Here is a 27,420-nt window from a genome sequence, read left to right as displayed (position 1 = left end):
AATAATAAATAACACATTATGTACACAGTTAACTAGTGAGCCCAACAGAGCAGTGGTTCTCAACTTCATCTAGTAGTGATCTCTAAGATCTTAACCCCTTTATTGGCATTGGTAGAAAAATAAAATGACTAACATGATCTCCTGTTTGTGCATTGTATGCGCAATTTTTTTTTTTAACAATCAAGATTCAAGATTCAAGAGGTTTATTCGTCACATGCATAAACATACTTCCATACATATATGCAGCGAAATGCAAATTATACATACATTATACATTACATTATACACAGAGAGACATATTACATAGCCAATATTTTTTAACACTTTTTTTTAAATGTATTTGTATTTACCCCCTGCAGTACCCCTATGGGGACGAGTACCCCCACTTGAGAAACATTGCAATAGAGCTCCACAGTGACCGCCCACTTTATTCAAGAAGATTCTTTATTTATCACCCGGCACACACACCACAACACATGCACCATGCGGGGGCAGCCACCAACACACCCATACGTCAGGTGGTGGCTGGTGAAACTTATTCTTCTGCTTTTAACCCATCCTGGCTTGTCCTTCCTCCGGGGGGCAGCCAGGAGCAGTGTACAGTAATGCCCGGGGACCAATTTCAAACGTCCATCGCAGGTCAGACAACGATGTTCTGCATGTCTTTAGTGGGGTGATTACGATGTTATATGGGGGAAACTCCATGTTTGCACAGGGAGAACATGCAAACTCCACACAGAAAGGCACCTGATGGGGAAATAACCCACCGGAGCATGGTACCAACAGCGCCCTAGGTAGGAATGGAACCCAGGACTTTCTTTGCTGTGAGGTAGCAGTGCAATGCACTTAGCCACCGTGCGACATATATACATAAAACATTTGATTTAGAGTGAGAAAAAACGTGGAAAAAAGTGGAAAATGTAGCATTACTGTGGCTTACAGTAGTAACAGTAGTTTAAAGTCTCTTTCACACATGCACTGCCACCCTAAAATAATCTGGACATTACCCAGAGGAGCAGTATGTGTGAACGCAAATGTCCAAATCATTTGGACCATTCCCCCCACACACAGCTTCACCCTGTCAGCACCCTCAACTGAGCGGTATGTATGAACAGAACAGGTGATTGGGCGTGTCTAGCCGAGGGAGAAGAAGCATAATTTACCGCCATAACATAACACCGCCAAGAAGAAGAAGAAGAAGAAGTAGAAGAAGAAGAAGAGTCTTGAGAGTATCAACACAAAAATGTCACGACTGCTGATAAGTCTGTCGCCTCATCCACCATCTTGGGTGTGCTGTAAAACTCTGCAGGGTCCTTGCGTCACTTCCTGCCGACTGCGCGCTCTCCCCAGGCTTAAATATTATATATATAAATATTAACGCAAATTAATATTTGAATTATCCACTACTCTGGACACCCCCCCTTCAATCAGATGAATTTATGCAAATTAGTACAACCCACCAACGAACTTGAACCCCCGTCTCCCCGTGACGCACACAGTCACACACAGAGCATTTCAATAGTTATTTGTGGCAGACTACTATAAAAACCTTTTTTAACCGTTCTGACTTTTTTACAAATTTTGGAAAATGTTCTGAAATATAAAGATACCGAAACTGTACCGTTACCGTGGCCCCAAAACCGTGATACATACCGAACCCTGAGCCCACTGTACCGTTGCATCCCTAGAAAGTCATATCAGTGATATTATCAGCATATCCAGTAAAGGCAGCAGTCAAAGGTGTCGTACAGTAGTGAGGGAAGACTCGCCTTGTTTGTAGTGAACCAATCTTGAAAAGGACTCGGGCGTCGTTCTCGGCTTTGTTACTGAAGCCAGGCGCGGCACTGACACTCAAACACCCATGAGATCGGTGCGTCTGTCCCTGGCTCACTGGGCATTATACCAGCTCAACCAAAATAACGGAGGGGCCCAGTCACTGGTTAAGAGCCCAATCTGGAAAATGAGGCAACGTCTCCATCACCAGCACACAGCGGTATCAGCAGTGACATTATGGCGTCCGGTGTTAATCCGCCGCTGTAAAGCTGCACGCTACGCTCCCTTCTTATGGATTCCTTTACGTGTTGAGTCGCGGTTCCGGTCGAGCTTGAGGGTCGTCACCTCTACGCCGATGACAGCTGCTGGTACGCTGACGTCGCTCGGCAACAAAAGTCCCGTCCCTTCGCTTTGTGGGCATCGGCTGCGGCGCCACGTTGTTTTCGTTTTCCGACCTGTTTTTTTTTTGGCTTCAAGCGTCTGTCTCTCGTTGCTCTTTCCTTTTGATAAAACAAATGTAGTCTTTGTGGGCGCGGCTGCTTTCAGGGGCTTTCTTGTTGTTGTTGTTGTGGTCGCGAGCAGCTTTTTTCCGTGTGGTATTGTTGAAAGGCCGCGCCCCCCAAAACCCGCAACTTCCAAAACAAAGCGCCGTGCTCACGCAGCCGCCGTGGAACAGCTGCTAACCATTATTGTTTTCATGTGTTTTCCAACACCCAATCGTGTCCCTTTTAAATTGTCCCACATTTGTAATTGTCCACAAGGCGGATTAGGGACGGACACACTGTTGGCTCCCGCGGGACCATTCGTAGCGTCGCAAGGCTCTGCTTAATTGTTTTTATCCAGACTATTCTCAGAGAGATTAACGCAAATAATAAGGATAACAATAAAAGAATTACGGCTCTGGAAAAAAATTGAGAAAGTGGGCGAAAAAGGGAAAAGCTGCCACAGTCCCTAATCCAAGTGGCGTTATTTTGGGAGGGATTGGACTCCGTTGTCCAAACAGCTCTCGTTGGGAGTGATTCTCCGCAAATAGAGAAAATCCATGAACACAACAATACGCTTGATTTTCTACACCTCATTTATCTGCTTGGCTGTCTGCATAACACACTTTTTGATGCATAGTCGGTACCAAGGTACTTAAGATATGATCGTATAGGGTACAATAAAAACGTATTAATTAATATTAAAACTTTATGATTTTATCCCTTAAATCCTTATAAATACAGGCATTACAGCAGCAAAAAACAGTACAAGTCAAGAAAGGGATAAGAGGTCAGATGGAGATTGCACAATGCTTAGTAGTAGCACTATGCTAACTAGTAGCACTATGCTAACTAGTACCACAATGCTAACTAGAAGCATGATGCTAACTCGTAGCACTATGCATTCCAGTGATACCAGCAGTAGAAAAAGTTTGGTTGACTATATAATTAACTGAAGTATACAGTATACGATTTACTATTTATCATTATTTATTATAACAGGTTTTTTTTCATTAAATTTTTCATTAATTTATATACAAAGTTTATATGTATTATAATATATTATTATAATATGTATATATATATATATATATATATATATATATATATATATATATATATACTTATTTATAATGCATAATTATATAATTTAATAATATATTATCATGGTGGAAGTGGAAGAACAATAGAATTGATTGATGTGTTGCTATGAATGTTTCATGCATTTTCTTCAGCTCAGACGTTGTGTTACGTCGGGTGGCGGCCATTACGTCTCAGAGAACAAGCAGCGGCTGATTGGAACGAGGGAAGATAATCGGTTAATAACCAGGAGGAGGAGTATCTCTCCATCCCTCTACATCTCGCTCCGTCCCTCTTTTCCCACTCATCCCTCTCCATCCCTCTCCATCTCTCTCAATCCCTCTCCATCCCTCTTCTTCCCTCTTCTTCCCTCTCAATCCCTCTCCATCCCTCTCCACCCCTCTCCATCACACTCCATCTCTCTCCATCCCTCTCCATCCCTCTCCATCTCTCTCAATCCCTCTCCATCCCTCTTCTTTCCTCTCCATCCCTCTCCATCTCTCTCCATCTAGCTCCATCCCTCTCCGTCCCTCTCCATCCCTCTTCTTCCCTCTTCTTCCCTCTCAATCCCTCTCCACCCCTCTCCACCCCTCTCCATCACACTCCATCTCTCTCCATCCCTCTCCATCCCACTCCATCTCTCTCCATCTAGCTCCATCCGTCTCCATCCCTCTCCATCCCTCTCCTTCCCTCTCCATCCCTCTCCATCCTTCTCCATCCCTTATCCAGCTCCCTCTCCATCTCTCTCCATCGAGCTCCATCCGTCTCCATCCCTCTCCATCTCTCTCTCTCATCTCTCTGTGAATCCACTCTGCCACAATGGAAATGATCTTGTTCGTTTGCAGAAGAAGTGATTGATTCCTGGCAACGTCAAGCTGAGGTGGGAGATGGAGTCAGAGGTGAATCTGCTACATTATGATCACTATTCATCTCTATCATTTAAATGGACATTTACATAGATGGATGGGTGGGTGGGTGGGTGGATGGATGGATGGGTGGATGGCTGGTTGAGTGGATGGGTGGGTGGATGGATGGATGGATGGAGGGTGGGTGGATGGATGGGTGGGTGAATGGATGGAATGAATGGGTGGGTGGATGGATGGATGGATGGAGGGTGAGTGGATGGATGGTGGGTGGGTGAATGGATGGATGGATGATAGATAGATAGATAGATATATAGACAGGATCTTCTTCCTCTTCTTCTTCTTCTTCTTCTTCTTTGCTGTGGATGATGTCATCATAAGCAGTGTGCTGTGGTAGTGGTTAAAATGCTCTTTCCTACCGGGTGGTAACGTCACAATGATTGGGCCGTTCAACATGGACTTCCCCGCAGCCATTTTTTTCCCCAAATGGTCTAGACATTTCTGACTACACCGTTTTCAGTAATTTCGTAAAATTCCAACATTATTATATATTTATACTTCCACATACTTCCATACATATATGCAGTGAAATGTAATCACCGGGTGCGTTGCATTACATTTCACTGCATACATGTATGGAAGTATGTATATGTATGTGACAAATAAAAAATCTTGAATCTTGAATCTTGAATATTTTCATCTGCTTCCCTGTAATTGCAGGGATTTCAGACCAGGAGTGACTCTTTGCACTCACCTATCCGCATTTACCTCCATTCAGGTATTTGGTGAAGGATCCAGAGGTATCTTTTTGTCGTTATTCACTGGCTGTTATCAGTCCAGCTATCAACAAAAGCTTTACCTCATCTCCCTTTTTCGATCAGACACAACATTAAAACCACTGACAGGTGAAGTGAATAACATTTATCATCTTGTTCCAGTGACACCTGTCAAGGGCTGGGATGTATCAGGCAGCAAGTGAACAGTCACTTGTTGAAGTTGATGTGCTGGAAGCAGGAAAAATGGGCAACTCTAACGATCTGAGCCACTTTGACAAGGACCAAATTGTGATGGCTAGAGGACTGGGTCAGAGCATCTCCAAAATGACGGGTCTTGTTGGGTGTTCCCGGTATGCGCCGGTTAGTACCTACCAAAAGTTGTCCAAGGAAGGATAACCGTTGAACCGGCGGCAGGGTCATGGCCGTCCAAGGCTCAGTGATGCGCATGGGGAGCGAAGTCTAGCCTGTCTGGTGCGATCCCCCAGAAGAGCTACTGTAGCACAAACTGGTGAAAAAGTTAATGCTGCTATGATAGAAAGGAGCACACACAGTGCATCACAGCTTGCTGCTGGTGGTGTGTATGGTGCACTGTGTATGGTGTGTATGGTGCACTTTGTATGGGGCAGCGTAGCCGCAGACCGGTCAGAGTGCCCAGGCTGACTTCTGTCGACCTCCGAAGCTCCTACAATGGGCATGTAAGTGTCAGAACTGGACCATGAAGCAATGGTAGAAGGGGGCCTGGTCTGATGAATCATGTTTTCTTTTACATCATGTGGATGGCCGGGTGCATGTGCGTCATTTACCTGGGGAACAGATGGCACCAGGATGCACGATGGGAAGAGGGCAAGCAAGCAGAGGCAGTGTGAAGCTCTGGGCAATGTTCTGCTGGGAAACCTTGGGTCATGGCATTCATGTGGATGTTACTTTGACTCGTACCACCTACCTAAACATCGTTGCAGACCGAGTACACCCTCCATGTCAACGGTATCCCCTGATGGCAGTGGCCTGGTTCAGCAAGATAATGCACCCCACCACATGGCAAAAAATGTTCAGGAATGGTTTGAGGAACATGACAAAGAATTCAAGGTGTTGACTTGGCCTCCAAATTCCCCAGATCTTAATCCGATGGAGCATCTGTGGGATGTGCTGGAACAACAAGCCCGATCCATAGGGGCCCCACCTCACAACTTACAGGACTTAAAGGATCTGCTGCTAACATTTTGGTACCACAGGACACCTTCAGAGGTCTTGTGGAGAAAAATGCAGAGCAAAAAAAAACAAAAATAGAAATCCAAACAAAAACAAAAAAAGGGCTGCAGTGTTGTGGTCTGGACCCTTGATAATAATAACAGCTAAATATTATCATCAAAAAATTGACTCATGGGCGAATTCAGACCTTGATCATTCCTCAGTGAAGGATTTCCAATCCTCACTTCTATCCATTCCAATCATTCTTCCCCCACACACAGCTTTCTTTTTTTTTCTGGAGACAAATCACCGTCCCCTCTGTTTTTTACCGCAGAATTAATTCCTTTTCTGATCCCGCTGCAGAGCCGCCGGCAAATGCAGGTGTTGTGCTGTGTACCCACCGTGTCTGGGTCCAAAAAACAGGTGCAGGACGCCATTTTAATCCACACCGCTTCCCCCTCCACCTGCTGCACTAATTAATGAGCCGCTTTAATACACGGCGGGGAAAAGAGGAAACAAAGGAAAAAACAGGGAGGGGGAGGGAATGGGGAGGGAGGCGGGAAGGGAACGGGGTCATTATGGATTTCAAGTGCTGTGCTTTTGGATTTTCAGGGGCTTACGGGTGTAGAGGCCAACACTGATACGATGATGAATATCGAAGAACGAAAAGACAAATTGGTTTTGCTATGTTTTTTTAGTGATGTGGGGTTTATGTGTAGATGGCCCCATAATGGATCGATAGTGCTAAGTGTTAATACAGGCATTAAAGTCGACCCATTATGTTGCTTTTCAACAAGTTAGTTTTGGTCTCGGAGGTCCCCAAAACAAGTGTTTGATTTATTTTGCTGAAAATACCACTCACTCAGAATATGCATTCTAGCCATTCTAACATGCCTCTAAACCATCCTGTGCCAGGAAGCTCTGTTTCAGTGGGTGGCACTACCCTTCTGAGACCTCACGTTCCGTGTTCTGTGAGCCAATGGGGTTTGAGCTCAACTCTGGAGTCCCTCTGTAAACTTTCACTCATTTCACCTTATCAGTTCACCAAAATCTCTGGCTGAACAAAATTGAGGTGTGAAATAGGCAGTCCTGTTGCTGAATCTTCACTCATATTAGATCTACAAGGACTCATTTAATTTTTTGGGGGACACGGATAGCGCCCCTGGACACCACACGCCGTGATTTTCAATAAGTGAACGTCGGGAAATAAATAAAATAAAGTCAACAAAATAAATACATCTACAACAAAAAACTGCAGTCTGTCTACCATACTTTTTTTACAGTGAGAAAGAAACACACAGAAGAGTTATTTTTTAAATACTTTCCATTTCCCTCGTCTGCAGTTTCTTCACGGACGGTTATTTATTCCTCTTTCTTTTAATTCCAAAGTTCAAATTTCAAAGTGTTTTATTTGTCAAGTGTACAGTACAACACAAGGTCATTCGGTACAATGAAATTCTTGGGGCATGACAGGCAACAACTACTTAGAGGGCATAACAAGATAAGATAACAAGGCAAATATAAGGAGGGAATGCATTTTTTTAAATAAAATAAGAGTCGAATATAAAAAAAAGTTACCAGCCGTGGGTGGAGTTACTCAGATGGGGTGCGGTTCTCATTCTAAGAGCTTGTTGTTGTATGTTTCCTGATCCAGGTAGAAAAACTGGGGAAAAAAACAAAAACTGACTGGGTGGTCTTATTTCACAGTTTGTGTGTTAGTAGGCCCATGAGATACCCAGATGTATGTGCACAAGCAATGAAAAAGTGAGTTTTTCATAGGTCCCCTTTAAGAGTAGAGCGGTCTGTGTAAAAAAAAACAATCCATGTCGCTCTCGGAGGCAGATTGATCTCTCATTAGATGGCGTTCAGGGACGAGCGGGTTCTGCAGAGAAAAGGCTTCACCACGGCACCGCCACGCTTTTGGAGGCAATCAAAGTCTCCAACAGTCCGACTGAGACTCCGACAAAATGGAGGACAAGAGAAAAACAAAATGAAATAGAATAAAAAGTGGAGTACAAACAAAATACAAATGGACAAATATGTGCCAGGTAGCCTGTGCTGATAAAAATTCATTTTTCTAAAAAAATTATCTACTCTAACCCTAACCCAGGATTTGGTTTAATGTAACCAACTTGCTTGCCCTTTATTTCCATCGCCCCTTTCATACACAACATACAACCCCAAATTAATAGAAGAAATAATAAGATTATATTAAAACAAATGCATTTAATAATAGTAAATATTGTAGTTAATTTCAGTTTTGGGTGATTTCTATTGTATTATTCATCTCAAATGATTCAAGTTAGAATTCTTAAAATACTCCTTTAGCCGAATCATGATGATCTTTCATAAAACTGAAATTGATGGTAATATTTGAGTATTTTTATTAAATTAATTGTGCTTCTCATTACCAGACCTTTATTGACATAAAGCAAAATCATATATATATATATATATAAAATTTCGAATTATTTTGATAATAAATTTGATTGCATTTAGATCATCATGGTTTCCTCTCCATCATGTCATCATGGATTCCTCTCCAATAAATAGAAAAAAAAAAAAACATAAAAACTGTCTTAAATTTGGGAAAAGAGTTGGGGATCTTTTGAGTAAAAGTGCATCGTCCACCGGAATTTCTCCTTTGTGTTAAAAATCAAATTTCAGAGCAGCATCTCCACTCCTCCCGCAAGCTGATCATTTTAAAACAGTGTCTTGAGAAAGCACAGTTTGACTCGTCAGAGAAGACGCTCCGTGCATCAACTCCTAACAAAGGAGTCTGATTAAAAAAAAAATCACACACACACAGAGAAGAGAGAAAGGAAGATTCCAGTGGGGGAAAATATCCAAAAAACAGACCTATTTATTACAGGTCTTGAAAAAAATAGAAAAAAACATCTAGTTTTCATGCCTACAATTTTTTAAATCCCATTTTTTATTTTTATGTTGTCTCTTTGTTTCTTATTTTCCTTACTTTTCAAGTGGATTTAACAATTAACAAATATAAAACACGGTACAAATTTGTAACATTGACCAAAAATATTTGTAAGATTTCTCTTCCATCCTTGTGGCAACATAATACCCAAGGTCGATGCAACTTTAAAAGTATTGGAATTTAAAGAGGCTTATTTCAGCTAAAATATGTCGATTGAGCAATGTGGGTCATTTATTTTAACACAATAATATATTTGTGTACATAATACGTACATTTGTACCCCTACAGTACAGTACACGCTGATAAACAGTATAATAGTTTATTAGTATATCAGTATATTTAGAATATTAGTATGTTGATTTTTACATTTCAGCTGTTCCAATCATTACTTAAAGGCCCCATTGCAATTATTTGAGCTGACAGCAATTACTGTGTAAAATAATTGTTATTGTTGTAAACATGGTTCAAATTACGGGGGCATTGTGGGGTCTGGCCCCCCCCCCCAATTAAAAGAGGTAAAAACAACAGGGTCGGGGGGGTCGAAACATTTATTAACATTCTTACCTGTAATCGTAAACGCTACAATATATTTCCCATATTCATGGAAGAATCTTGCTATAAGATTTCAGACACCCCTAAAGTGGACCATACCATTACACTGAGCCTCTCCGAGGCGGAGGCCCAGTTTGCAGCTCAGATCAGTGATCTTTAAGCCCCCTCGCTGGAGAAAAAAGTGAACCCCCCCGATTGTCATTTATAGTTTGCGCTCTGGTTGTAAATGATTGTTAAAATTGTCATAATAATTTGTATTCATTTAATAAAAAATGTATTCAGTCATTTGTTTATTTGTTTGTTCATTCATTCATTTATTTGTTTATTCTCAATGAATAAACAAATAAATAAATCGTTATCATTATAATTTTGTTAGATTCCGTCATCGTACCCGTCCCTCCAAATTGAAGCTGTATTTCAAACCGGGGATGAATTTGGATTTTGAATTTGGTTGCATTTCCTTCAGTTGGACTGAGGAAAAATGACTTTTTATGTTCCAAATTTCAATATCAATAAATGTCTCTTCCGTAATAGGTAGACATGTGTAGCTACACTGCTATTATCAGCTTACTCGATGATAGTGGCATGCATGTAAATAGACACAAAAAAGAGATTCATTGTTAATTGCAATTAACTGTATAACAATTAATGGAACATGTCATGATTGTGACAGCCCTAATTATAACAATGTCCTTAGTCATGTTGTTCCTTTAAAACAATATATATATATATATATATATATATATATTATAGAGGGTGTCATGTTAGCATGTTCGCCAGGGTAGATGGATACTAATGTGGGATCATAGCTGGGATGATGGAGGAATACCGTGCTAATGTGAAGGATTACAGGTTCTCTCCCTCGGGTGATTTTCAACGTTTTATTCTATTCGTGGATCCGTCCTGGGAGCATTGAGCGTCGCGCCACACTTGTTTACACTCATTACCCTATTTACCCCCCAGATTCATCAGCCCCCGAGGTGGCAGCGAATAGAAGCGCGCCTCCACAATCCTCCCAAACAACACGGCAAAGTGCAGACCAGAACATAATGACACTTTGATCATGTGCAAATTGAATCCAAATGACCAAAGTTCCCCAAAAGAGCTGTGGGTTAAAATGTCCCTGTGTTCTCCGAAGGGAAAAAAAAATAATAGAAATGAAACACAGAGGAATGAAGAAATGTCTGTCTTCACAATAAAAGTGCCACAGGCTGTTAGGATGCATCCTTATTTCCATGGTAATGTCTGCAGGTTGTCTGCTGGATAATAGCAGCTTTAGGCAAACCGGATTCGTAAACACACCCTTGGAATGGCGAGGAAGCCAGTGCTTTCTCAGGAAAACGCTTCATTTCCGCCAATATCACGGTTTGGGTCCCTGGAATACTCCATTCCGATTGGTTGATAGTTGCAGTCAGTGGTCGGTTATTCAATTGAACAAATTTAATTGAATTGAATGGAATAACAACCGCTGATCCGTCACTAATCATTCCCTGCCTGGTTTCGTGTCCCTTGTTTTTTCACGCCACCGACTTGTCAATGGAAACACTAGCTGGTGGCGCCATCTTGTGACGCTACATAGAAACTGTTTGGAAGACATGAAGTGACGAACGCAGATAACAATGTGAAAATCCCCAACGACCCATTCAGCAAGTCTCAGTTTACCATTCATGGAAATGTCCAATTCAACATTAATAACAGTAAATAGCTTTATCATATGTAGGCAGAGTTGGGCTCATTACTCAAAAAATGTAATTTATCACTTACGTTACACCCTACAACAGTGGTAATTGCGTCGTTTCTCCTCAAAATTCAGGCTTTGCATGTGTACCTCTGTGTGATTGTTAGGGTAAGCTCAGCTAAGGCCATGGGCGGTTTTACCATAAGGCGTAGTTCGGCAATTGCTTGGGGCCTCCTGCAATAGGGGGTCTCGTAAATTTGTGTGGATTTTCATTTTTCATCAAATTTATGTTGTTTCCTTTGTCGCTCCAACGATCAGCGTTGTTCATCGTTCACACCTAATGAGTAGAGTTCGGAAAAAAGTCAGATTGGAGAAGAACGTAAAGAGGGGACACGGACGTGGTGGGCGGAGGAGAAGAGACGCCACTTATTGTAGTGTTGAAAATGTTGTCTCTTTTCAGTGAGCCGATCATCCGGCTCACTGAAAAGAGACAGCTCTTACGGCTCCCAACCATTTCTTTTATTTATGAAATTGGACGAAATATTTTGTTTATATTTATTGCACTACAAAAAAAGAACATTATTTACAATGATTTAATATGACTGGACTCAATTAACACCTCAACCTCTAAAACAATATTACACAATTACAGTATAATGAAAGAAAGGCATTAATCAAAAAATCCTATTGTTTTAAAATAATTATATTCCCTATATTTTTCTCCATCGTCTTCCAACAGAGTGAAGACCATTTGAATGGTTCAGTTAGAATTGTCTGTGTTCACCTCTAAATAGTTATTGTTCACCACCAATGATTGCATTCGCGTAGATTTGCGGGGGCGCAGGGAATACGTCCCCCATTAGAACACATGCATTTGTCCCCTCGAACAAAAACCTGAAAGAAGCAGAGGACTTTTAATTTGAAGAACAGCTATTATGTTTGCTATAGACGCGACAATGCCTCTGACAGGGGCGGGTCTGATTTCTTCAGCACTTGAATATGAATTATGAGCTCCTACAACCACTGAATCTCTAGTGGCGAACATTATTATCTCCGCCACACACACACACACACACACACACACACACACACACACACACACACACACACACACACACACACACACACACACACACTAAGCATAAGGCTTTTGTTTTCCATAATCGATATAGCCTTTAACAAGGTCTCATTCTCTAACAGATCTGATCAATGTTTTAATCGGCTAGGGCAAAAATGTGTTGTATTTTTCGGTCAGCTTCAATAACATAGTTGAGATGTACATGCTTCCTACAAATCATCCCAAAACACAGATATGTCTGCGTGGCAGATGAGCAGGCGTGGTTACACCCCCATCTGCAAGGGACATGGCTGGCTTTGCGCCGTAGTGCCACAGCTTCTGTCTGCCCACCCCAGCTTCTTTAGCGTTGATTGGTCCCACCAGAAACACATAGTTCTGTCTTTCAGCGGCGGCCGATGCGCATGACGCAGCAACACCTGCTGTCCAGAGCACGACCACAACATACAAACTCTGTTAATGCCTTTGAGTTTACCCTCCTGTTGTGCCAGCGAGCCTTTCTGTTACCAAGCTCAACAAAATCCTCGCCATGTCGGCGCTCCGCTGGCCGAACGACTCCGTCTCCCTCCCGTATCCTGCTGACTACGCCACTTGCGGGAGTCTCAATACAATAAATGTATCTTTCATTGACCTGAATACTTGCCACATGCACATTCAAAGAGGTTACTTCCCCAGACAAAAGAGGACAGAAGAGCAAACTATGCCTATGTGATCCACCGCGGATTTCAGGTACATTTTGTACCTTTTGACTTTTTTCGGTTGCATTTGAAATTGGAGAATCAGAGCTTCAAAAACAAGGTGTCACTTGTGCGAATCAAGCAAATATTTTTAAAGCTATGACTTGTTAATGACGAAGGTGCGGCAAACTGTGTTTCTGAGATAATTACCCTCAAAGTTTCTCCACCACTTAGGACCCATTCAGCCAGCTCCCAGAATGCAAATTAGTTGGAGGACCAACAAAGCCACAGTGTTACTTGCCACATGGCCACTTGACACCCTGCTGGATGGGGCAATCTCTGCATTGTTCTTGTGTTTATAGGGAATGTTGAACAGTGTAATTGACACGCAGCATCTTTGTTTTTGAAAAAAGCTTTTATTTAACAGTAAGAATTTACTGCATATGTTTTATAAAAGTGGAATCAAGTTCAAAATATTAGTGTCCGTATACCAACCTTGGTGTGTCATTTAATATATAAATGTATGTATGTCAAATAGCCAAAATTGCCGTACATGACGTACAGCAGATACAGTATATTCTCCAATTCTCTAATCACGTATACGTATAATCCCAAAATTCAATGTGACGATTACAAAAATGAATCAACAAAAGTAATTTTGTTCTTTTTTTGGTGTAACTGTAAAATGATTACTGAAATGTACTAGTAATAATTTGTTACATTACTCAGTACTTTACTCGGAAAAAGTATGTTTGTTTAGTACGTTGTTTAGAACGATGTTAAGTACGTTATTTAGTGCTTTGTTTCGTATACAACATTTAGTACGTTGTTCAATGCATTGTTTAGTACGTTGTTTACAACGTTGTTTAGTACATTCTTTAGTGCGTTGTTTGGTACGTTGTTTAGTGCATTGTTTAGTATGTTGTTTACAACGTTGTTTAGTACATTCTTTAGTGCATTGTTTGGTACGTTGTTAAGTGTGTTGTTTAGTACGTTAAGTCGGTTGTTTAGTTTGTTGTTCAGTTTGTTGTTTAGTTTGTTGTTTAGTTTGTTGTTTAGTACGTTAAGTCTGTTGTTCAGTTTGTTGTTTAGTTTGTTGTTTAGTTTGTTGTTTAGTACGTTAAGTCTGTTGTTCAGTTTGTTGTTTAGTTTGTTGTTTAGTTTGTTGTTTAGTATGTAAGTCTGTTGTTTAGTCTGTTGTTTGGTATGTTGTTTAGTACGCTAAGTCTGTTGTTCAGTTTGTTGTTTAGTTTGTTGTTTAGTACACTAAGTCTGTTGTTCAGTTTGTTGTTTAGTTTGTTGTTTAGTTTGTTGTTTAGTACGTTAAGTCTGTTGTTCAGTTTGTTGTTTAGTTTGTTGTTTAGTTTGTTGTTTAGCATGTATGTCTGTTGTTTAGTCTGTTGTTTAGTTTGTTGTTTAGCATGTAAGTCTGTTGTTTAGTCTGTTGTTTAGTTTGTTGTTTAGTTTGTTGTTTAGCATGTATGTCTGTTGTTTAGTCTGTTGTTTAGTTTGTAAGTCTGTTGTTTAGTTTGTTGTTTGGTTTGTTGTTTAGTTTGTTGTTTAGTTTGTTGTTTGGTTTGTTGTTTAGTTTGTTGTTTAGCATGTATGTCTGTTGTTTAGTCTGTTGTTTAGTTTGTAAGTCTGTTGTTTAGTTTGTTGTTTGGTTTGTTGTTTAGTATGTAAGTCTGTTGTTTAGTTTGTTGTTTAGTACGTTAAGTTTGTTGTCTAGTTTGTTGTTAAGTTTGTTGTTTAGTTTGTTGTTTAGTACGTTAAGTCTGTTGTTTAGTTTGTTGTTTAGTTTGTTGTTTAGTACGTTAAGTTTGTTGTCTAGTTTGTTGTTAAGTTTGTTGTTTAGTTTGTTGTTTAGTACGTTAAGTTTGTTGTCTAGTTTGTTGTTAAGTTTGTTGTTTAGTTTGTTGTTTAGTACGTTAAGTCTGTTGTTTAGTTTGTTTTTTAGTTTGGTGTTTAGTATGTAAGTCTGTTGTTTAGTTTGTTGTTTAGTACATTAAGTCTGTTATTTAGTTTGTTGTTTAGCATGTAGGTTTGTTGTTTAGTTTGTTGTTTAGTTTGTTGTTTAGTACGTTAAGTCTGTTGTTTAGTTTGTTGTTTAGTTTGTTGTTTGGTTTGTTGTTTAGTTTGTTGTTTAGTTTGTTGTTTGGTTTGTTGTTTAGTACGTTAAGTCTGTTGTTTAGTTTGTTGTTTAGTTTGTTGTTTAGTTTGTTGTTTAGTACGTTAAGTCTATTGTTTAGTTTGTTGTTTAGTACGTTAAGTCTTTTGTTTAGTTTGTTGTTTAGTACGTTAAGTCTGTTATTTAGTTTGTTGTTTAGTTTGTTGTTTAGTTTGTTGTTTAGTATGTTAAGTCTGTTGTTTAGTTTGTTGTTTAGTTTGTTGTTTAGTACGTTAAGTCTATTGTTTAGTTTGTTGTTTAGTACGTTAAGTCTTTTGTTTAGTTTGTTGTTTAGTACGTTAAGTCTGTTATTTAGTTTGTTGTTTAGTTTGCTGTTTAGTTTGTTGTTTAGTATGTTAAGTCTGTTGTTTAGTTTGTTGTCTAGTACATTGTCAGTGTTGCTGTGGACTTCTTTCTGTGTTGAAGTTGTTAAACTATTAGATAAGATCGCACTTTATTAATCGCTGTGACGAAATTCTTAATACCAGTTTAAAAATAATTCCAAATCAGTATTCTGTCTAGTTTTCATATATTATAACGCTTTTCTTGACACCTCTTCTTTTACCTTACTTTTTGTCGAATTTGTGCTGGAGTTAAGTTCTGTTTTTCCATCTCCTCTCTCCCTCCCTCCCTCCGTCTTCTCAATCTCTGTTTCTTCCAATCATTTTCTCCTCCCGCCAAAGGTGTACTTCAAGCGCGATGGCGAGCTGATTGAGGTGATCCCCTACATTCACCCCTCGGCCGTGGAGGAGGCCGGCGGCGCGGCGGGCAGCACGGCGGGCGGCGCGGCAGGCGTCCGGAGGGCGCGGCCGCTCATCACCCGTGATCTGGACGACACCAAGCTGCAGAGGTCCCTGTCCCTGCTGGACCCGGAGGGGCGCTCGGCCCGCCTCTACACCGAGAGCCCCCAGCGGGTCCACACCCAGCAGGGCCAGAAGGGTCAGCAGGGTCAGCAGACCTACGCAGAGCCACCCAGCCCGGCCACCGAGGTCATCCCTGAGACGGTGGTGAGTCGCGAGTTCCCCCGCTGGGTGCAGAGCACGGACCCCCTGTACTACTTCAGCCACACCCACATCCCCCAGAGCGATGGCTCGGTGCTCGTCCAGGCCCGGCTTACCTGGACCCTCAACCCCCAGCTGGACAACGACGCCCTGTTCAGCTGCGAGGTCAAGCACCCGGCGCTGTCCATGCCCATGCAGACTGAGGTCACTCTGGGTGAGTGGTGGAAAACGCTCTGCACTTAAGTACCTGTACTTATTTGAGTATATTCAACTCAACTGAAGCCAACTTTTCCTCCATTACATTTCAAAGCAAATATGGTGAAGTATTTTCTACTTTGCACGGTGGCGTTACTTTAGTTTTAAAGAAAGAATCAGGGACGGATCTATCACTAACTACTCACCCATTACTGATCAGCTCCAATTGACAGCGGCCATACAAATAGTTTGGGAGTTATGAGAATCTGCTCCGTCTGAAAGTATGATAGACTCTGGACACCGGATAGGACCAGTACTTTTACTTTTAATACTTTAAGTACAAGCAGGAGAAGTACCCAAATACTCTCACTTGGGTAGAGATGTCGACGTGGTGCTTTAGCTGCTGCCAGAGGATGTCGACGATGGTGGTTCTGTTACTGCAGGGCTGTTCCCCTCCTTCAGCCTGGGCTCTTCTCCTTCCTTTCTTTCATCCATTCTTTCATTCTTTATTTCTTTTTTTGAGCCATTCTTTCATCTGTTCTTTCTTTCTCTTTCTTTTATCCGTTCTTAATTTTTTTCATTTTCTTCGTCTTTCTGTCCTTCTTTCTGTTTTTATTCTTTCTTTCCTCCTTTCTTTGATTCTTTCTTCCCTTCTTCCAACACTCGCTCCGACTCTCCCTCTCCTCCCACACTCATCCCCCTCCCCCACCCAGCTAACCACGTGCGCCGCTGCGTGAGAGCGAGCATGCACACGCACGCACACACACGCACGCACACACACACACACACACACACGTGCGCGGGCACACACACACACACACACACACACACACACACTCAAACGCACGCACGCACACACACACTCACTCACACGCACGAACGCAAGCACGCACACACACGCACACACACGTGCGCGGGCACACACACACACACACACACACACACACACACACACACACACTCAAACGCACGCACGCACACACACACTCACTCACACGCACGAACGCAAGCACGCACACACTCAGACACACACATGCACGCACACACGCACGCACGCACATGCGCGCACACACACATGCACACACGCACACACACTCGCACGCACAAACTCACGCCGGCGTCTCGCTCTCTGTTTTAATCTGGTGCCATCTTCTTGTCCCTCTGCCTGCAAATGTACTCAGCACAACACTGATTCTCACTCGACGTCGCTTAACTGTGCGACAGCCGAGCACACCGCGAGTTCAGCGGCGGAGCTGCCGGCGAGTGACGGGGCAATTCACGGGGCTGTCTGTCGCTAGATTGACGAAAGTCTCCTGCATTATTGAAAAAGTCATCCCGAATTAGAGGATTCAAAGGAGAATTTATACGCAGCAACCAGTGTTCCATCAGCTGGAGGAGGGGAGGGGAGAGGAGAGGAGAGGAGGGGAGGGTAGAGGAGAAGAGAGGAGAGAAGGGGAGAGGAGGGGAGAGGAGAGGAGGGTAGAGGAGAGAAGGGTGGAGGAGAGGAGAGGAGAGGAGGGGAGAGGAGAGGAGAGGAGAGGAGGGGAGAGGAGAGGAGAGGAGAGGAGAGGAGAGGAGAGGAGAGGAGAGGAGAGGAGAGGAGAGGAGAGGAGGGTAGAGGAGGGTTGAGGAGGGTAGAGGAGAGGAGGGGAGAGGAGAGGAGAGGAGAGGAGAGGAGAGGAGAGGAGAGGAGGGGAGATGAGAGGAGGGTAGAGGAGGGTAGAGGAGGGTAGAGGAGAGGAGGGGAGAGGAGAGGAGGGTAGAGGAGAGGAGGGGAGAGGAGAGGAGGGGAGAGGAGGGGAGAGGAGAGGAGGGGAGATGAGAGGAGGGTAGAGGAGGGTAGAGGAGAGGAGGGGAGAGGAGAGGAGGGGAGAGGAGGGGAGAGGAGAGGAGGGGAGAGGAGGGGAGAGGAGAGGAGAGGAGAGGAGAGGAGGGGAGGGGAGAGGAGAGGAGAGGAGGGGAGAGGAGGGGAGAGGAGAGGAGAGGAGAGGAGGGGAGAGGAGGGGAGAGGAGAGGAGGGGGACTCCTTCTTCTCCCTTCATTTATAAGGACGGGATGGCTTCAAAACTTCTGGGTTTTGTTTGTAGAACCGCAAAAAGATATCAAAGCGAAGAATGAAAGAAAGACATGACGGCAATGAAGAACTGTCCGCACGCAGGGGTCGTTCTCTACTTTTAGGGGGGAAAGGATAGTCGGCGTTGGGCGTTCAGAGAGGGAGAGAGCGAGAAATCGTCTCTCCCTCGTGTTTTTATTTTCTTCTTTTTTTTTCCTCGTGGTTTGTATTTTTTTCATTTTTTTTTTCCCCTCCGCTTTCCTTTTTTATTTTGTTTTTCTTCGCACCGTTTGAAACAAAGATGGCTTCCAGCGTCTATCATTAACACTTCAAAGCCACGACAGCGGCTCTCGGTCCTCCCGAGGACGATCCACACAACCTACTGACGTGATAAAGAGAGACATTACCGTCGCCGAGATGCTTGTAATGGGACCGCTGGAGAGAGAGAGAGAGAGGGAGGGAGGGAGAGGGAGACAGAGAGAGAGGGAGAGAGGAGCGAGAGAGAGGGAGGGAGGGAGAGGGGGATGCTGCAGCGTGTACAGGTTGCCGCCCTGGATCTGGATGTCAGTCATCATTTTGTCTCTGATCTTGGTCGTTGCTTTCACTTGAAAGCGGCGGGGTGCGTCTCGCTGCGCCAGGAAGCGGCAGCTGTCACGCCGAGCTCACGGACGCCTCACGCATCAACATGCCTGAGGGAAAGGAAAGCTCTCTATACGGTAAAAAAAAAAAAAAAAAAAAGGCGGGGTCACGGTTGGACCCCTGCTTTGTGTGTGAGAATATGATAGAGAGATTGTCGTCCCCAAAATGGGCTGACCACTGTTGAAAAGTGGCAATCTGAAGTCTGAACACAGCAAACCTTCATAAAGAAAGGTTGAGCTGAAAAACAAAAAAAGACAACTTATTTACGCGACACACAGTATTACTTATTCAGATTCCGTAAGAAGGTTTCACATTCTGGTCTCGTTTTTTAAATGAGATCAGATAAGGTTATTGATCCTCGGTGGGGCGGATTCGGACGTTGCAGCAGTTCAGTGGGCAACACAAAGTACAGAGTGAGAGGATCACACTCAAGTAAAAATACGTTAGAAAATGTATATAACTAATAAACAGCCCAACAAAATAAAATAAGACAAGTAATTAGGTAATAAAGTTCAAGAAGCTCAAGAATATAGAGTGTAGTAAATTTAAATGGTAATATTATTATTATTATTATTATTATTATTATTGTTGTTGCTTTTATTATTATTATTATTATTATTATTATTATTATTATTATTATTATTATTATTATTATTATTATTATTATTGCTATTATTATTATTATTATTATTATTATTATAGTTATTATTATTATTATTATTATTATTGCTATTATTATTATTATTAATATTATTATTATTATTATTATTATTATTATTATTATTATAGTTATTATTATTATTATTATTATTATTATTATAGTTATTATTATTATTATTATTATTATTATCAGCAACAATACATGTAATCGCTGTTATTACGACTCATGGCTCACACAGCAAAATTAAAAAGAGTGGATTTCGCTACCGAAATTAACCAGCGACAACAGCAACGTGATCAGCGCGATTCACGTTAAAAATGGCCGATTTCGGATTTTGACGGCTCTGCACTTCCTTCACACGTTGGCGATAAAGCGCTGGAAAGAGTGCGTCCATGTTAAAGTTAAACAGCTATAAGCTTGGTTGGTGGACGGACTAGCCGTTACAGAGGAAATCAGAGACAAATACCTTAGGTTAGTAGAGCATTTCATCTTGTACAAGAGGAGCAGTTTCAGTGTAACGACACAACAGAACGTCACAGAGGAGGTGCTCAGTTCCCACTGGAGAGCTCAGATTTTTATACAGTCTTCTTGGAGTGGCGACGCTGAGGAGCCGCTGGGATGAAGGTCAGCAGATGTCGCAACGCCCCTGCGTAGATCATTGATGGGGGCCAGTTTCGTTGAGACCGACTATCTGTTGAGGTTCCCTTCCTCCTCTTTACGGCACAGAAAGTGACTAGTTTATGTCCTTTTTACGACATGAATTCTACTTAGCCTTGGGAAGGATAAACCGAGTACACATACGTCGTACAAGGTTTCACGTGAAAGGCATAGCAGTAAGCTGTAAACTCTACCTAGCCTTTAGAAGGATAAGCAGAGTACACATACGTTGTACAAGAGTTCACGTGAAAGGGATAGCAATATACAGTATATACATATAAAATTCTTATAACAGTCCATATCCATCCACATACCCCCCATCAGCAGAAGAGGGGAATTTAAAATGAACATTTGTTGATTTTAATTTGGGATTTGAAATTCCATCCTCTGGCACCTGCTGAGCCGTCAGCGACAAGGTGACAAAGTCAAGTAAACTCAAGTCCTAATTCTTAGCTCGGGGGTGATGTACCACTTATATTTATTTTTTTTATATATTTTTTTAAAGGAATATTACGTTATTACTTAAATTTTAATTGTATTTGATGAGTAGAAGCTCCTCAATGCTCAACACACACACACACACACACACACACACACACAAACACACAAATGAAAACGCATACACACATTCACACGCCCTCTCTCTCTCACTCCCGCCCCACACACACATACACACACTCATACCCAGACACACTCTCTCTCTCTCTCGCACCCCCACACATGCACACTGCCACAATCTCTCTCTCTCTCTGTCTAACACACACACACACACACACACACACACACACACCCTAATAAATAAATAAATACTCACACCCACACTCTCACTCACACACACACAGCCACAATCACATACTCTCTCTCTCTCTCTCTCTCTCTCTCTCTCTCTTTCTCTCTCTCTCTCTCTCTCTCTATCTAACACACACACACACACTCCCTCTATCTAAAACACACACACACACACTCCCTCTATCTAACACACACACACACACTCACGCCCACACACCCCACACACTTGCCCCTGCCCACTCTCACACACCCCCCCACACACATACACACTCACACACTCTCTCTCTCTCTCTCGCTCTCTCTCTCTCTCTCTCTCTCTCTCTCTCTCTCTCTCTCTCTCTCTATCTAACAAACACACACACACACACACAGACACACACCCACGCTCTCTCGCACACACCCCAAACCTCCCACACACACATACACACTCATACTCTCTCTCTCTCTCTCTCTGTCTCTCTCTCTCTCTCGCTCCCTATCTTACACACACCTGGCTGACATACTTGCGACCACACTCTGTCTCTCTCTCACCCCCCCCCCCCCCCCCACACACACCAACATTCACAAAAACTCTCTCTCTATCCTTCTAACACACACACACACACACACACACACACACACACACACACACACACACACACAGACACACACACCGCACACACCCCGCACACACACTCACACCCACACACTCACTCTCTCTCTCTCTCTCTCTCTATCTAACACACACGCACATGGCCCACACACACACTCCCTCCCCCCCATGTTCCCAGGTGTGTTTGGTGAGGGAATGAAAAGCGTCTCTTTCCGGCGCTCATAATTCATAAATCTTTCACAGATTTAATATTGCCACATGAGACGGAGCGAGCGTCTGACAAGCGCCCACCGTTGTATTACACCTCATGAATATTCATATGCGGCTCCGTGCTTCCCCTGCAAATGGGGTTTAGGGGTTTGGGGGTTTAGGGGTTTTGGGATTTGGGGGAGGCCTGGGGAGCGTCTCCGAGTCAGAGTGCTTCTGTCGGCTCTGTCCAACACCGTCAACTCGCTCGGTAATTCAATCCCAACTTCTTTGGCCATCGCTTGTACACGGCGGCCAAGGTGTTGATAAGTCAGCAGCGTTCAAGAAAAAGAGAAAAAATTAGAGAAGCAGCATTGTGAAAAGGATCGATATAAAATATTAAAAATATTAAATAATATATATAGAGTATATAGAGTACACTGTATCTCTGTATAAAAAATACTTGTCAAGTCTACCCATCGTTTCTGTCCAGACTGTAGTCTACGTGCCCATAAAAGCGATGGTGGTGAATGTGTGTGTACTCTACCTCTACTCTGCCCTTACTCTGCCTCTACTCTACATTTACTCTGCCTCTACTCTACTCTGCCTCTACTCTGCCTCTACTCTGCTCTGCCTGTACTCTGCCTCATCTCTACCTCTACTCTGCCTCTCCTCTGCCTCTACTCTGCCTCTACTCTACTTTTACTCTGCCTCTACTCTGCTATGCCTGTACTCTGCCTCCTCTCTACCTCTACTCTGCCTCTACTCTACTTTTACTCTGCCTGTACTCTGCCTCCTCTCTACCTCTACTCTGCCTTAACTCTGACTCTATTCTACCTTTACTCTGCCTCTCCTCTGCCTCTACTCTACTTTTACTCTGCCTGTACTCTGCCTCCTCTCTACCTCTACTCTACCTTTACTCTGCCTCTACTCTACTTTTACTCTGCCTCTACTCTGCTCTGCCTGTACTCTGCCTCCTCTCTACCTCTACTCTGCCTCTCCTCTGCCTCTACTCTACTTTTACTCTGCCTCTACTCTGCTCTGCCTGTACTCTGCCTCCTCTCTACCTCTACTCTGCCTCTTCTCTGCCTCTACTCTGCCCCTACTCTGCCTCTACTCTGCCTCTACTCTACCTCTACTCTACCTCCCTCGAGCTCTACTCAACGTCTGGGTTATCTGTGGTCATCTTTGGCCCAATTCCACCTCCATGTCACTCCATCAGCGCGCTGCATTAGCTTAGCTGGCTTGGGAGTGTGGAATGGGAGGGTTTTTTTACGACAAATTTAAGATTTATTGTTTCTGTTCTCAACAGCCAAATCACAGCATGGCTGTAACTTGACCCACTGATTTTTTTTTATAGATTTTTTCAAATTCGAGTAAATTCATGAATTTTTATTCATCTTGATTAAGCGCGTGATATTTATGCGATTAAGTGTTTTAATCCATTGACGGGCTGAAGCAAAATACACTCTTGACAATAGACGAGGTAATAAAAAAATGTGTAACATGAAAACGGCGGAAAGAAATCTATATTTTAGTAAAAAAAAAAGAAAAGGAAAAATTATAATAACGTTTCACCCAGGGATCCAACGGTCAGGACTGCATTCAGATGCGGCTTCCTCTTAGTTTTAGCTATTTTTTGTATTATTATTTCCCTGGGTAATCATCCAGGTTGCCTGTGTTTGCAGCCGTGCAGCTCTGTAATGCGGCCAAGAGGACCTGCTGGTGCCTTGGCACGCTATTAAAGCTGCACCTGATGCGAGCTACACAGTTGTTTTTCTGGAGGCCATGTTTGTGCTCTGACCCTCTGTAATAGCTCCTACTTGTGAATCGGAGGGGTTGAGGTGGAGACTTTTTTTCCGGCGACGGTTCTTGCGGAGGACCCTGGGCTCATTTTCATGCCACCGCGAGGCCGTCGCCCTCCGCCTCCGTCACGTGGCAGGCTGTCCTTAATCAAAGATGGTGACGTGAGACGCCAACTGTCCCTGTTGGAGGCTGTCCCAGAAATCAGCCATCATCTTCCCGGGCCATATGCCCCGCAAGCTCCATGTGACGCCATTACGCCGATATTTAAAAATACCCCTTCTGCTCCGTTAATGTGTGGGAGGTGGGAGCGCTGGGAGCTGTGGAAAATGCCACCCGGCCAAAAAGCTCACTGGCCATATCGGTGCTGCTCACATTATGTCTAAATGCCTCTGCAGAATAAATAAATATGACAGTGTTTTCCACTTTTTAAATGGAAAAAGTGACGGGTTTCTTAAATGTTTTTTTGGGGTCTTTAAGGCTTTCTCTCAGAACTCTTTCAGAACATTTTCCAAATAAAAACCAAATCCCTGGACTGAGGAATAACAGAATAGGACAATGGAGTCTACTCTACCTCTACTACAAACATCAACCTCTACTCTACAGCTTTACTCAATTCCTACCCTACCTCTACTCTACCTCTACTACACACATCAACCCCTACTCTAAGCCGGGCTCGTGGCTGTATGCTGCCCACTGCTGCTGGCTGCCCCCCAGAGGAAGGACAAGCCAGGATGGGTTAAAAGCAGAGAGCTCATTTCACCGGCCACCATCTGAAGTGTGCGTGCATGTGTGCGTGCGTGCGTGCGTACGTGCGTGTGAATTAGTCACCGTGCTGCATGAGTGCATGTTTTGTGGTGTGTGAGCCATGTGATAAACAAAGAATATTCTTCTTCTTCTACCTCCACTCTACTCCCTCTAATCTGAATCGACTCCGTATAGAACCGACTCCGTGACTGACTCATGAATCCGCGATTGAATCCTTTATTTTGACAGACGTACACGTGTTTGAACATTTACTTTGTCAATGTAGAGACATAGAAATCGTAGCAATCCGACATAAAATGTTGTCCGTGATTTGCCATTTTTCTGTACTTCTTTATAAGGGTTAATATGGGATGTCCCAGAGGTGTTTACGGTTTAAGATCCAGGAGTGGTCGACAGTGTTTCCCACCCGCTCCCCCGCGCATCTTAAACGGTTCTAACGACTCAACGTGATGAGACGCTGGCATGTGCAAGATTTGTCTCCGAAACGTGTCTCTGTTTTTTCCGCTGCAAAGACCCCTCGGACTTGACGCATGTGAGAGACGCACATCCTCCTTACGGATGTGACAGCGGACCTCCTCATCCATGAGGCTGATGTGGGCTGAGCTTGATTAACCACTGCAGACAGCTTGTACCCTGATTAATGCCCGAAAAAACGGAGGTCATTTATCCGTTTGTTTATTTATTTATCCTTTACTTTAACCCATCGAGGAAAACAAGACCCCCATGATTTATATTGAGGGATATAACCGATATAATTGAGGGGCGCCTTGGAGCGGAATCGTCCAGGAATTATTGATAGGATCGCGTTTATCTTGGAATGCCCATTTGCTGGTGCAGCTTTTGTCCGTGATCGTACCACAGCGGGCTCATAGAGCAGAAGGGAATTGTTCATCAGGTCAAACGCTGCAGAAAAAAAAAACCTTTCTTATGGACGCCCGGGTTAACCCCTGGAAATCAATTCGGGACCTTTATGGTGTAATCCCCGTCTCCTACTCAAAACTATACCGTCTAACCATAAAGTTCAACCGTAAAGAGATGAGTCACCTTTTTTTCTTTTTTACAACATTATGCAAATCACTCAATTTATCTCTTGCACCCGGCGCACAGGACAATCTGGGACCTCACAATATTAGACTCTTCCCCGTCCGCCCGTCCGTCCCCGCTGGACGCCACATTGTTTTAGGAACGGCCAAATGAAAGCCATCTGGGGTCCCGCCGTCCATACCAAGAGAAGGGAATTAGCTCCCTCAGTGTTTCTTATCTCACTGCCTCCACACTCCACCCGGTGCACTCCTATTCTCTCTCAGTAATGAGTATCTACCCGATTTAGTCCCCACCCCGCTCTTTTTCTCTTTCCTCTCTGAGGTTGGAATAAATCCCGCACCATCTCTTTGGTTGGAGGAGCCTCCAGGTCCCCGGCTGCTCGCCCCGTGACCTTAATTGACAGGAAATTGTATTGGTCTCCCACTACTTCGGAAAAGAACAGTTTATAGAAAGGAAGAATAAACAGTGTATAGATACGTATGTATGTATATATATATATATATATATATATATATATGGAGAGAAAGAGAGAGAAAGAGAGAGAGAGAGAGAGAGAGAGAGAGTCATGTCACAGGGGATTTTGTGTCCATGCTACGTGGGATAACAATATAACACTTTCTTTCTCTTTCTTGTTTCCTTTCTCATCCCCAGCGGCTCCCAAGGGCCCCAAACTCATGATGTCCCCCTCCAGGGCAAAGGTAGGGGACACGGTGCGCATCACTGTGCAAGGATTCCAGGTAGGATCCTCTGGGGTAAGTGCATGGGGGTTAGGTGAAACCGGAGGGCCGAGTTCAGTCCAGGATAGGGGGAGACCCCCATCCGGGTGAAGCCTGTAGAGCAGTCCATCCTATATACTGACCATTCTTACCACGTGGGCGAGGGGTACACCATGTGTACGGCACCAGATGCTGCTTTGCTCGAGACCAAAACCTAAACCTCAACTTAAACCCGGGGAGCGGGCTTTTATCTTGCTGCATATTCTATTTTACTTCATCCGGCTTTGTTGAAATGTAATTGCATTCTTAGCTCTTAAATGTGCCTATTGAGCGGCGATAACAGGTTGTGAAAATAATGAAAACTGTATGCTCACAGGATCGGCGGATATTCGTCTTCCTTCCAGGTGCAGTTTCCTGTTTGCGCGGCATAAAGCCTGAGGGTGCCAAACTTATTAAATACAGAACGAATAACCTCAAACAAATCCATTTCTTTATGAATAACAGAGGGTCCGGGGTGATCCTTTGTTATACCGTTTCCCGTGTCCATGGTCCTGGGTCAACCGGTGGGCACGCCACCCTAACAGGTGCATTTTCCCAGCCGCTCGCCATATCTCCCAGAAGCAGCGGACGGTTTCAAGAGGGAAGAAATATTAAAAGGATATTTAGAAGAAATTGTCCACGCGTCTGATAAAATGAACCGGGTGTCCCCGGCTCGTGAGGACGGTGGATGCTGTGGAAGATGTGGATGTCGGTGACAGCGGTGACACATTGGAGGCAGCCAGGTGCGCAGGATAGCGCTAATCCTGATTGTACATGCTAATGGGCCCCGCTACAAATCGCCTTTGTTACTTCTAAGTCACCGCTCCAGGAATCTCGGGCCAATGACACGGCGGGGCTTATTTCTATTTCTGCTCTCCCTCTATATATATTCTGTATCTATATAGTATATATATTGCAACATTAAAAAAGGAAATGCACCCTGCGTTCTGCAGGTTTAGCGCGGCCGACTGCAGACGGCACCCTGGTGTCCATGTGTGTATTTCCGCCCACTGAATCAGGTTTATTTGAAG

General features: G+C 43.4%; 1 protein-coding gene across 1 annotated transcript in view; it reads left to right on the top strand.

The window, feature by feature from the left end:
* igsf21a (immunoglobin superfamily, member 21a) overlaps positions 1-27,420 on the top strand; it is a gene marked incomplete at both ends in the record, with an annotated part of 255,479 nt that overhangs the window by 209,472 nt on the left and 18,587 nt on the right. Inside the window, 2 exons of the mRNA XM_080001059.1 lie at positions 15,930-16,461; positions 26,286-26,371. Coding sequence (XP_079857185.1) covers positions 15,930-16,461; positions 26,286-26,371 — 618 coding nt within the window. The remainder of the gene's footprint in view (positions 1-15,929; positions 16,462-26,285; positions 26,372-27,420) is intronic.

The sequence above is a fragment of the Zeus faber genome (genome assembly GCF_960531495.2).
Source record: "Zeus faber genome assembly, chromosome: 5".
Taxonomy (NCBI): Eukaryota; Metazoa; Chordata; class Actinopteri; order Zeiformes; family Zeidae; genus Zeus; species Zeus faber.
Note: the sequence above shows the minus strand (reverse complement) of the source record. Positions and strands in the feature narration are given on the sequence as shown.